The 13,085-nt window shown below is 42.7% G+C and overlaps 1 protein-coding gene and 1 long non-coding RNA gene across 3 annotated transcripts in view; both read right to left on the bottom strand.

The window, feature by feature from the left end:
- LOC144043211 (protein kinase C beta type-like) overlaps positions 1–8,120 on the bottom strand; it is a 102,675-nt gene extending 94,555 nt beyond the window's left edge. For both annotated transcript variants that reach the window (XM_077556526.1, XM_077556525.1), the window contains exons 1-2: positions 7,685–8,120; positions 6,258–6,289 (exon numbers count right to left, since the gene is read on the bottom strand). In XM_077556526.1, the coding sequence (XP_077412652.1) occupies positions 6,258–6,289; positions 7,685–7,863 (211 nt within the window). In that variant the 5' untranslated portion in view covers positions 7,864–8,120. The remainder of the gene's footprint in view (positions 1–6,257; positions 6,290–7,684) is intronic.
- A 2,614-nt stretch (positions 8,121–10,734) lies between these two features.
- On the bottom strand, positions 10,735–12,013 carry LOC144044412 (uncharacterized). The gene is made up of 4 exons (XR_013291263.1): positions 11,725–12,013; positions 11,360–11,421; positions 11,167–11,279; positions 10,735–11,102 (listed from the first exon to the last, which is right to left on the bottom strand). It is a non-coding gene; the product is annotated as an uncharacterized LOC144044412 (long non-coding RNA).
- Positions 12,014–13,085: the final 1,072 nt, after the last annotated feature.

The raw sequence follows: 13,085 nt of genomic DNA, 5'->3' as shown, positions 1-13,085 counted from the left end.
TTCAAATCTGCAGCCAGTGAGTGCAGCATGCAAAAACCCAAGGGACAGACACAGGAGGTGGAGTCACAGAGAAAGGTTAAAAACAAAAAAGGTCAGTAGTTATAACGTAGCATTAACCAACAGCTATAACGTTCCAACAATAATGTTAATCCGACCGTATTGATATACTGTAATTATGTGTGAATCAAATCACGGGACTCAGCGATGACCACCTACAGGCCCCAGCTGTGGAAGGTAAGTGGCGGTCGACTCACTGGGTTCGACACTATCTGCAAGCACCACCGGAGGCTAACTACATTCGCGAAGATCATCTCTTTTGGCTATCCGTTTCAGAAACATAACAGCCTCCTGTAAGGTGTGGCACATCCATCCATCCATCTTCTACCGCTTATCCGAGGTTGGGTGGCGGGTGAAGCAGCTTAAGCAGGGAAGCCCAGACTTCCCTCTCCCCAGCCACTTCAACCAGCTCGTCCAGCGGGATCCCAAGGCGTTCCCAGGTCAGCCGAGAGACATAGTCTCTCCAACGTGTCCTGGGTCATCTCCGGGGCCTCCTGCTATTGGGACATGCCTGGAGCACCTCTCCAGGGAGGGGTCTAGGAGGCATCCGAACCAGTTGCTTGAGCCACCTCAACTGGCTCCCCTCAACGTGGAGGAGTAGCGGCTCGACCCTGAGTCCCTCCCGGATGACCGAGCTTCTCATCCTATCTCTAAGGGAGAGCCCGGACACTCTCAACTCATTTTGGCCGTTTGTATCCGGGATCTTCTTCTTTTGATCACGACCCACAGCTCGTGACCATAGGTGAGGGTAGGAACGTAGATCGACTGGTGAATCGAGAGCTTTTCCTTTCCACAGCTCCTTCTTCACCACAACAGACCGATACACAAAGTCTGCATCACTGCAGACGCTGCACCGATCCGCCTGTCGATCTCCCGCTACGTCCTACCCTCACTCGTGAACAAGACTCCAAGATACTTGAGCTCCTCCCCTTGGAGCCGGATCTCATCCCCGACCTGTAGAAGGCACGCCACCCTTTTTCCGACTGAGGACCATGGTTTTGGATTTGGAGGTGCTGATCTTCATCCCAACCGCTTCACACTCGGCTGCAAACCGCTCCAGTAAGAGTTGGAGATCACAGCCTGATGAAGCCAACAGCACCACATCAATGCAATGCTGAGGCCACCAAACTGGACCCCCTCAACGCCATGATGATGTCCGTCCTTCACCCCCTTACATCGGGTTATTCCAAACGCCATGTATACGGAGTCAACTGGCGCATGCAAACGTGTTATTCCGATTGTTCCAGAAACCCAAATTCTAACCATAACACGAACATTGCCTGCATGTAAACGTAGTCACTGACTTCGAACCCAGAGACAGGAGAGCCCACCTCAGAGTCATCAGACTCTGCTTCCTCAAAGGAAGACGTATTGGTGGAATTGATGAGGACTTCGAAGTATTCTCTCCACCGACTCACGACGTCCCGAGTTGAGGTCAGCAGCACCCCATCTCCACCATACACAGTGTTGATGGTGCACTGCTTTCCTCTCCTGAGACGCCGGATGGTGGACCAGATTTTTCCTTGAAGCCGTCCGGAAGTCGTTTTCCATGGCCTCACCAAACTCCTCCCATGTCCGAGTTTTTTCCTCAGCGACTGGCCACCCGGTACCTGTCAGCTGCCTATGGAGTCCCACAGGTCAAAAGGACCTGATAGGACTCCTTCTTCAGCTTGACTGCATCCCTTACCGCTGGTGGACACCAGCGGGTTCGAAGATTGCCGCCACGATAGGCACCGACCACCTTAAGGCCACAGTTCCGATCGGCTGCCTCAACAATGGAGGCGCGGAATATGGCCCACTCAGACTCAATGTCCTCCGCCTCCCCCCGGGACAAGGGAGAAGCTCTGCCAGAGGTGGGCGTTGAAACTCTTTTTGACAGGTGTTTCCGCCAGACGTTCCCAGCACACCCTCACAATACGTTTGTGTTTACCAGATCTGACAGGCATCTTCCCCACCATCGGAGCCAACACACCACGAGGTGGTGATCAGTTGACAGCTCCGCCCCTCTCTTCACCAGAGTGTCCAAAACATGCAGACACACATCCGATGACACGACTACAAAGTCAACCATCGAACTGCAGCCTAGGGTGTCCTAGTGACAAGTGCACATATGGACACCCCTATCTTTGAACATGGTGTTCGTTATGGACAATCCGTGGCGAGCACAGAAGTCCAATAAACAGAACACCACTCGGGTTCTGATCCGGGGGGCCGTTCCTCTTAATCACGCCCTCCAGGTCTCACTGTCATTGCCCACGTGAGCGTTGAAGTCCCCGAGCAGAACGAGGGATTCTCCAGAGGGAGGGCTCTCCAGCACACCCTCCAAGGACTCCAAAAAGGGTGGGTACTCTGAGCTGCTGTTTGGTGCATAAGCACAAACAACAGTCAGGGCCCGTCCCCCCACCCGAAGGCAGAGGGAGGCTACCCTCTCGTCTACCGGGGTGAACCCCAACGTACAGGCGCCAGGCGCCAAGCCGGGGGGCAATCAGTATGCCCACACCTGCTCTGCGCCTCTCACCGTGGGCAACTCAACACGTGGAAAAGACTAGATCTATCATTATATTAAAAAATGTACGTTGATGTTGATGTGATAGAACTTCTTTTTTTTCCATAGTAAGAGTTTTTAAAATTAATGAATTATTAGTTTACAACTAGATGGCACTAAATCCTACATACTCTCCCTTGAACTCATTTAGACTTTTATAGACATATATTATTATTATTATTATTTTAAGTTTAATTAAATTGTATTTCTTTTTTTTTTACCCCCTTGTCAACTCTGTGAACCTTTTACAAGCCCCTTCACAGGAAATATCCCTCCCCTGACACACACATCAGTCCCTTTTAAGCTCTCAAAAGGGAACATTTGTCCATTATTGCAATGTAGAAAGAGTGGAGGACACTCAACAGCCTCTTAAACACTGAAACTGATTGTTAACGCAGTCATTTAAAATTTCACACACATACACATAACCAATCCAAGCATGCAGTCCCTCAATATGTTCTCACAGTTTGTAATAGTATGAAGCACATGCACTCATACATTATTTCCTAAGATTTCAAATAGTGGGCGCTAAATTGTGTGTTCATTCACTGTAAGTGGTTGGAATTAAGGCTGGGGGGGGGCGAACTGGGTCCTCGAGGGTCGGAGTCCTGCAGGTTTTGCAGGTTTCCCTCTTCGAACACAAGCTGATGCCAATCAACAGGATCATTATCAGGCGTATGTAGAGCTTGCTGATGAGCTGATCATATTTCAGCTGTGTTGGAAAAGGAAAGCATCCAAAACCCGCAGGACTCCGGCCCTCGGGGACCGAGTTTGCCCACCTCTGAATTAAGGGAATTGGAAGTGTTGTGGAAAAGAAACAAACATGTTAGAGATATAGAAAATAAGTCCCTTGCTCCAACAACAACTGCATAAAAATGAAGTTTTGTTTTATTTTTAAATAAATCTTCACAAGTGCCTATCCTGTGTTTAACATTGTGTTTAAAACTTAACACCAAACAGTCACAGTGCATTGAAATGACCCAAACGCAATGAAATGCAGAGTTAAAATGTGTTTTGTCGGCTACAAGTCAGAGCCCAATTTTGAATTTCTGTTTGTGGCATTTCAAAAATATTTCTATGAGCGGAATTCATATTGCTTCTACATTTTGCCTGCACATATGCAGACATCTGACTCAAGCTGTTCAATTGATCAAAATGTGCTAAATAGATTCATTTATTTATTATATTTATTCATTTTACATATTCCTTTATATTTACATATACTTCTTCCACTATGCTAGCAGACACAATCCTGGTGCTTATTTATGCTATATGGCCTTAGTAAAGGCACAATCTTGTATTTGATATGTCCCTACTTTGTGAGATTTGAACACTGGTAGGGTTGGAATTTGCTACAGAGCTGAGGGCAGCAGCTGCCCAATAGCAGTGTCAAAGGTAATGTTATTATTCGAACCAACAAGTATTGTTGTCAGTGGATCTATTTCTCAGTTGAGTTTCCGCGCAGACCTTTACCATTTCACTAAATAAATAAACCAATGGGCAATCAAATCTCTCCAATTTAGTTCTATCTCAGACACAAATTGAGTAGGACGGCATTTTCGCACTCTGACCTGAATGCACATTGCAGGCAAGTCAGCTACTTGTTTACAGTTGCAACAAGAGAAAAGACAGAGAAAGAATCAGCAACAATAGATACACACCATACAAGAGCCAACCAACCTCACAACTATTCTCCTTTATAAACACACACACGCACGCTGACTAATATAGCGGCTACAAGCTTGATGGAAAGCATGCTGACTTTCTAATGATAATATAGTTTGGATTTGTTTGTGAATCAAGTGCCTTGATTGATAACATAATTCACCAGCTGTGTTCTTACTTATGACTCTCTGGTCTCGACTCCCGACCAAACCAAATGCACAGTACAGTACATGGTGCCTTTTGTATCACCCATATACCATTCATTCTGGCATCTTTAACATTTGATCAAAAGTTGTCCAATTAAAAAAATATGCTGATAAAGTTGCATATGCTGTTTTTTTTTCTAGCAGCTGACACGAAGAGTTCCTCTGTTGCACAATCGCAGCTAAGGCGCAATGAGACGGCAGATTTCAATGTCTTTCATTATTTCCTTGAACTTTCTGGTTCATTTCATATGAAAGGGTTCGAATGGCACCAAAGGTTGTTTGCAACCAGACACACCTCTTCATGCCATCTTGGTTCACTTATGGTGCTCACTGGTGTTCTGATGATTGCTTTCCCTTCCTCAAAATGTTCCCACAGGAGGCACTTTTGTCTAATGTCGTGAAAAAAAAGACATTTAAAGTCCAATTCCCAGTTACCCCTCCACCTACAACACTACCTTCCTCTCCAAGCACCCCCCACCCCCACCCCACCCCCCAGTGCAGCGGATGCATTCTTAAAGGACACTACTGACGCACCACATATTCACCCAGACTAATTATCAGCTATCACACCGCTGTACTGAACAGCACCTCTTCCATCTTATAGGCAGGCAGTTGTGTTCCACTGTTGCTAGGAGACGTGAAAATCCTTGAATACATCCAGTCGATGATGAAATAAATTATATCTATAAAAAGAAAAGACATCTGAGGCAGGCATATCACTCCTTATTGTCAGCTATGTCCCTGCGCATTTGTTCATCATTTGTGAACACAAGAGACACAAAGTGAAGGTGCTGTCCAGACAGCAGATGATGGGTACTAAAAGAAGAGCGCAGGAGGTGATGAGTGAAAGGAAGAATAAAGCATTTTACACAGAGAGAAGTCTTAAAGGAAATAATAGTTTGTCATGGTTAGATTTGGGCCTTCAATTGTTTCAATTACTGAGTCACAACATTGTTTTCTAACAGTAGTTGTATGCGGTTTACAAAATGTGCTGACACCGTTATGCTCCATCATTGAAGGAAGTAACACTGCTGTTTGTACTGAGCATGCAGGGTCTTACTGTTTAAAATATACCAACTCACAAATGCAGTTCTTTGAATGGCAAACAAGAATCTTCAATAAACGTCACATGCACGTTTTAGGAACATGTACACAAGTACTGGGAGAACATGCAAACGCCACATAGGTAGGCCGGAACCCGGATTCTAACCCTCAACCATAGAACTGTGAGTGATAATGTCTGGTCCAAATGACAAACTAACTTTGAGACTTTGTACCACCGTCATGCATGGCATGATGCCAGACGTCCATATATTACAGCCGACCACAGTTCAGCAAGCATCGGCGCTTTAACTCTGCATGCAACAACACTAAAAGATTTAGCCTATACAGTACATCATGAATGGAAGCTAAAAACGTCACTTTAGTTTCATGTCGCATGTTGGAAGCATGTATTTCTGGAGATCAACCGCAGACAAAGTGCCTCAGTTGTCAAGTGTGGAAATTTGCATTGTAGTTGTTCATTCCCTACGCATAATTGAACCTACTCCTACAGTTTGATCCTCTGTGTGACTCAATAATCAAGTCCAGCCTCCATTTCCAGTCTTGGGCCTCCACCAGCGTGTTGTTTGCACACGCTTCATCCTTACTCATCTTTCAGCAAGCAAACGTTTCTATGTGGACATTAGCATTAGGATCTCATTTTAGCGCAAATATGTGCTAAAAACGCTTGTGTGAAAAGTTTGTGTTAAATTGTGAAAGGCGGTGTTGGGTTGGGGGCCTACCTTGACATTGGAATCCCTGCTTGCCAAAACCCCTGAGAAGAGAACATACACACACGCAAAGAACAGGTTAGAAGGTTGGCCAGGCACTGTCGCACACAGTGTGTGTGTGTGTGTGTGTGAGTGTGTGTGTTCATTTTTATATTGATGCTACAAATAGATGATCTCCCTGATGTACACAATCACTTAGCACTCTCATTGTTCTTGCTCATCACGTTGATAGATCAACATGTAGATAGATAGATAGATAGATAGATAGATAGATAGATAGATAGATAGATAGATAGATAGATAGATAGATAGATAGATAGATAGATAGATAGATAGATAGATAGATAGATAGATAGATAGATAGGAACAGAAAAACAAATAGCTTCTTATTCGACTAAACAAACAAACAAATTTAAAGTAAATTGCAAATAAAATGAGAAAATGATTATGATTATCTCACTATAACACTAGATACGTTTTGTGAAATTTTTGTTAGGGGGTTTAGCGTGAGAGTTTTCCCATGTAAACAGGAAACATTGGTCTATAACCACGCACACAGTCATTTTCTTCTGGCTTGAGTCGTGTCCATTATCAAATTAAAAAGCCATCATCATGAGGCTTGCATAATTGTAATTTTGGGAGTAACACACAACAAAGCTAAAAAATAAAGTGGGACATTAGGACAAACTAAACGGAAAATCATTTAATAACTTGAGTGCAATCCTGGTGGTCTGATGACATTGAAATGATCAGCAAGGGACAGAAGCAGAACGAAGGATCAAGCTCAATATTGTGTTATGTTTGATTGTTTTTTATTATCATTATTATTATTATTATTTGCAGTCATGTACTAGTATACCAATTGGTCATGCCTGCAGAGTGGGGTGCAGGCATAACCATTCAAGCCACGCTTAATCCAACGGTTACACTAGTAGAGATTTTGTTCACATTTTGTTGTAGTTACAGTATATTGTACACATGGTAACACAATTAAGCACACTAGTAAAACACCGAGCGTGTACTAGTTGAACAACTACTGTATGTCTTAATTAATTAAAAAAAAACATTTTTTTCCCCACTACTACCTTAAAACGCTTGGACAAAGAAAATACTAAAACCTGTATACATGGTGTGATGTAATCCATTCTCAAATGGCTTTCTATATTAGCACTTAGCAGCCATTTTTTTTCTGTGGCTGCAGCTCACTCACTTGGCCACAGATGCACCTGTGCATCAACAAGTGCACGGCTACAACGCAATTCGGTGTTTATTTTGGGAACACCGTGCATCCATGCACACGCTCTCCCTTGTTTCTGCAGTCACCAAACTTCAACTGACTGTCATGTAGGTTGCATCTCAATAACACAAAATTGCTGTCCTTCCATTCAAACAAAAATTCATGGTAGTAAGTCCACTGATTGATCAGAGGCAATGCTCACCAGATAAAGTCGGTGCAGTGGCTGCAGAAGGTGGGCTGTTTGAAGAAGCGAGCGATGAATTTGTGGTCCTTCACTTCGTGGACGTTCTTCTGACGGAGGGCTCCTTGACGGGCGAAGCCCCTCATGGGCTCCCGGGGTCCGTCCTCTCCATCGCTGTTTGTCGCTGCACTGTCAGCCATGCCTGAGTTTTAACTTTAAACTGTCACCGCAAGTTTGCACCAGACAAAAAATCTATATAATGCTCACAGCTGTGTTTAAAAAAAAAAACAAATCAATTTTTGTGTGAGCTGGTAAGAGAGCAAATGAAATACGACGAAGTGAAGCTGCTGCCGAATGTTTAATTGTCGGATTCTATGTTGAGTGGAGATGACGAGCGTGGAAGTCGCTGCAAAGCTGCCAGCAACTGCTTCCTTGTTTGCCTCCCAGCGCGAGCACGGAGAGCGACGTGAGAGCGAGCGAGTGAGTGAGCGAGCGAGCGAGAGAGAGAGAGAGAGAGAGAGAGAGAGAGAGAGAGAGAGAGAGAAGGAGAGAGAGAGAGAGCGAGAGCGAGAGAGAGAGAGTGAGAGAGAGCGAGAGAGAGAGCGAGAGTGAGAGAGAGCGAGAGAGAGAGCGAGAGAGAGAGCGAGAGAGAGAGAGTGAGAGAGAGAGAGCGAGAGACAGAGAGAGACAGAGAGAGAGATAACTCAATTACATTTTTTAGATCACATTGGTCCACCTGATTTTGTCATTTCTGGTCCTGATCTGTAAATAAAAGACACAATCATTTTTTTTTTTGGGGGGGGGGGGGTTTGAGGTTCGAAATCTGAGGTTGAACAAAAAAAACGATTATTTAGTCAAATTGTTGGTGAGATAATCATAATTAAATGATTGAAATAAGACACTTTTACATTGGGTGGAAATAAGAAAAGAAGCACTATTCCATTATGGGAATCTTATAGAGTGGTAAAATAGAAAAATTTACAAGACACATATTATTCCAAAATTGGCTCATTAAAGGTACAGTGTGTATGATTTAGTGCCATCTAGTGGTGAACTATCAGAATGCAACTATTTTGAAGCACAGGTGCCTCAGAGAGACTAAACTGCGCGAGTGAGCAGCCCGCTGAGCAGGAGGTGGTGGGAGTGGCTAGCAAGAACTCACTGGAGAGCGTCTAACAATAGCAGCTAGCAGGAACTAGCTGGACAGGCTAGCAAGAGTGGCTAGTGGTAGAAGCTATCAAAAGCTAGCGAGAGCAAAGCAGAGGGAGACAAGGGGCGGGAGCCCGAATCACTGGACTCTGTACCGACCACCTGTGGAAGGTAAGCAGTGGTCGACCCATTGGGTCTGACAGAAGCTGCAAGCACCACCACAGGCTACCTACATTTGCAAAGTTCTTCTCTTTTGTGTATCTGTAGCACAAAAATGGTGGCTAAACATGTCAGTAAGTGTGTCTCTGCTGCACCTTGGGTCAAAGGATTCTAATGTGAAATATTTCATCCAACAAAAACACTCATTGGAAACCCTGCTACCGACGAAAGCTGCTTCCCAAAATGAGAACAATCACGTGACAAGTGGAAAACAACAAATGCTGTAGTTATTATTTTTGGGTTGAAAAAGGGCCGAAAACAAAAGCACAGCTGCTTAGTTGCTTTCTTTTGCCTTCAAAAGGATTGCCTGTGTTTGTTGTATGACTTTCATTTCACGGAGTATATTCAAGAGCATACATTCACTTGACTATACACTTCATTAGTTGCACAATACAGCTAGGAAGATCTGTATCAAACATTCAATATACACAATGATAATTATTTATTAGTGATTATAGACTGCATTTTACTAGATCGTGCAGGTGGCTGTTGCGTTAATTTTCTATAGCGCTTATTCTGGCCATCTTATTCTGGACTAGAGTTGCCACCCATCCAGTTTTTCCCAGAATTGTTCTCTTTTTTTACCAGCTGTCCTGGGAAAATAAAAATCTCAACCAGGACACGATTTGCCCCGTTTTTTTTTTTTTTTTTCAGGAAGAATGCCAAAAGCTAATTTGATTCCCTTAATTCTGTAGTCTAAAAATGTCTCCTGCGCTACTGTTTAACACTTTGTTACTGAGCGTGCCACCGGCGGCACATTTCCGTAGGTGCACTTTGGATTACTATAACTCTGGCACCCTCTGAAAAATGCAAATGGTGTCTGAAAGCTAAACCCTTGTGCTTTACAGAAAAAGTACTGTCATTACGGTAATTTCAGTCCTCCTCTCGAACGTTTGTCATCAAAAAGCAATAGAAAAGCTTTTATTGGCAATTACAGGAAATAAAACGCATCCTATATGTGCTGATCAGCTTTTTGCATGACTCGGCTGATATTTTTACCCATTCATCTTTAGCAATGAGCTCTTCTTGTCATCACGCTAATCTTTATCCTTCCACCTTTTCCCACCATTTTTTGATGTGTGTTTTGGGATTTTGTCATGCTAAAATTTCTACATATTCAAAATTTGCCGGGGGTATGAATAAGTTCACGCTTGACTGTTAAGTGCCCAAATCCAAGGTGGCAACCCTACCCTGGACTGGTCGCCAGTCCACAGACTTTTACTGCCTTTGAGAACAGATGTCTATCCTTTCTACTCCTTGTTATGACAAACTAGGCTCATCACATTTCTAAGTTAAAGAATCACCTGAACATTTCCAAAGAAGGTGTGAAACATTGTTGCAGCAAGTGGCATTCACTCCGCTTACATCAATGCAAGATTAGCAAGCCTGATTAATCAAGGAGTTAAAATCGCACTTGTTATGAAACATCTTAGATGGGAGCTCCAGATATCTGCATTGTTGCATAATCATGTGACCCTGCAGACTGTGAAATGATGGGAACGTCTTCGTTTGCGGCGGGTTTCGGCATCAAGAGGCTCTGGTGCTGACGTAAGTGTTCCCTGTGAGTACCTGGACGCCGATCGGGTATATATAGAATGTCACATGGTGACTCATTTTGCTCAGAAGACATTATTTTCTTTTTCCTCTGGATCTGATGTAGCTGTGAAACAGGGAAAGCGTGTTTCCAAAGATTGGGCAGGAAAGATGCATGGATAGTATAATTTTTTACTTAATACAGAGTGGTCCTAAGCAAATTCACTGCACTTTTGAATAATTTGCTCATTCTCAGTAAGTCTGTCAACCAATATTGTGCTAATAATAATTACAATAGGCTATAGTGAAATGATCGCATTTGTGAATTTGTGCGTGAAAGTTGGCACTAAAAGTTGTGTTTTGCTGGAGGACTTTATGACTGTATTTTTTAAAGCATATTTTCCCTTTTTCGGCCCCCACACTGGACCAGTCAATTCCCCTCTCACGCTGTTGTTCTCATTGCTTCTTCCTCCCACTATTGGCCCGAGGAGGGAGTAAACAACCCGCATGCTGCGCTGCTCCAGCTGCTCGCTTTCACCTGTGCAGGAGGAACTTCATAGTTACACCATTTGTGCAGCATGTATTTTGGAGACAGCACCAACCAAGGCGGATTTCAACATATGCACGACAGATGCTGTGGCCTGTTGATCGCTGTAGTGAACCCCTGGTTGATCATGGAGGTTACGTTCCAGAACCAACCGCAATGGGTGAAACTCTGCGACAAAGAGACCGTATAAAAAGCATAATTTGTTGTATAGTTTGTCACTACCAGTTGGCGTTTACTGTAATACTAACCTCATAAAAGAAACGAGAACTTGCAGATTTAAACACCAATTTGTTCTACCAAGCCATAACGTCTGCAAAACACGAGTACTCATAGAAATTAGCATGAACAACGGTAATTATAAACCTTCAAACAACTGTGTCAGTAAGATAGGGGCTTTAGGACCCAGATGCGGGAAGGCAGGGCAAGGAGGCAGAGGTGCAGTCTAAAAAGACGTTTTAATATCTAATCAAAAAAAAACTAACTTCAAAATACAAAATAAACTGAACTAACAAAACATGAAGCTAAACATGACAAAACAACTAAGGCGAGACTAACAACATGACATGGATCCTGATCAGGCGAAGAGGTCAGCGTGACGTGGCGAAAGACTTACGACAGTTGCAACAGCAAAAATGAACCGACACAGACAGGGGGGAGACAACCGACTAAATACACCAACACTAATGACATAACAAGACACACCTGGCTGAGGGCACTGATTGGATGACACATGAGGGTAATGGGGAAAGGTGGACACAATCAGGGTTGACACAGACACCACACGAGGAAGGGCAAGTGACCAGAAACGAGAGGAGTCAGACTTTTCACAATAAAACAGGAAATGACAAGACAAGGGGAAAACACAAGGAAAACATGACAGGGAGTAAACAAGACTGAAAATAAACATGACAAACTGCTACTTTTAAGATATTCCGGGTGCAGAAACAAATAAAAAGATGGCATACAACAGTACTCACAGGCATATTATCTCTTCTTGACTTTTACTGGAATTCTGTTGAGGACCTTCTCTGCTTCTTCTTCTTGCGCTCAATTACACTGGCCGGGAGAACACTGGCCATCAATCCATTTTCTATTATTTTTATGTTCATTTGGGTCGCAGGTATCTGGATGTAAATCCAAGATGACTTTGGCTGAGAGTTTAGTTTAAAATTCTGTCTGTCTGTTTGCTGGAGCTGTCTGCTATTTTATGTCACTAAACAACTAAAAAATGATTTGTAATCACAATTTTATTAGTACAAAAACTTGTGGGCTAAAGTTTTCAGTTGCCTGAATCTCCCACCCCTTAATTGTGTACCAAACAATATCAGAGAATGAACAAATGTTCCTACCGTCTGTTTTGGCTCAAAAGGAGGAGGATGAGGGGAAGGAAGGGGCCCGGTAGCAAGGTGGGAGTCTGGGAGCATATGGAAACTTCTCCCAAGGATTCAAAGTAGGGCTGCTCGATTATGGAAAAAATAATAATCACGATTATTTTGGCAATAATTGAAATCACGATTATTCAAAAGTTTATTTATTTGTTGGTACAAGCATTAAAAATATTAAGACCGATTAAAAAAAATAGAAACACTATAATTATGTAAGAATTTATCATATATATATATATATATATATATATATATATATATATTATTTTTGGACCAAACATATGGAAGACCAAAAGTGCCAAAATTAAATAAATGAATACACCATTAAATAATTAAATAAATGTGTGATTAATTAATTAAGTGTTTCATTTATTAATTAAATATGGAATTCAACAAATCAATATGTTATTAAATGTGTCATTAATTAATTAAATTAACTATGATTATTTGTATATATATATATATATATATATTATTTCTCTATTTAATTAATTATTTCATGGTCACTGTGTTGCGGTGTTTCATGAATTTATTTTATCTGTCAAACTCATCCATCAAAATTTGGTGGGCAGGTCCTAACACCTGATTG

This window comes from Vanacampus margaritifer, chromosome 2 (assembly GCF_051991255.1).
Source record: "Vanacampus margaritifer isolate UIUO_Vmar chromosome 2, RoL_Vmar_1.0, whole genome shotgun sequence".
Classification (NCBI taxonomy): Eukaryota; Metazoa; Chordata; class Actinopteri; order Syngnathiformes; family Syngnathidae; genus Vanacampus; species Vanacampus margaritifer.
This window is presented reverse-complemented; position numbering and strand designations above follow the sequence as displayed.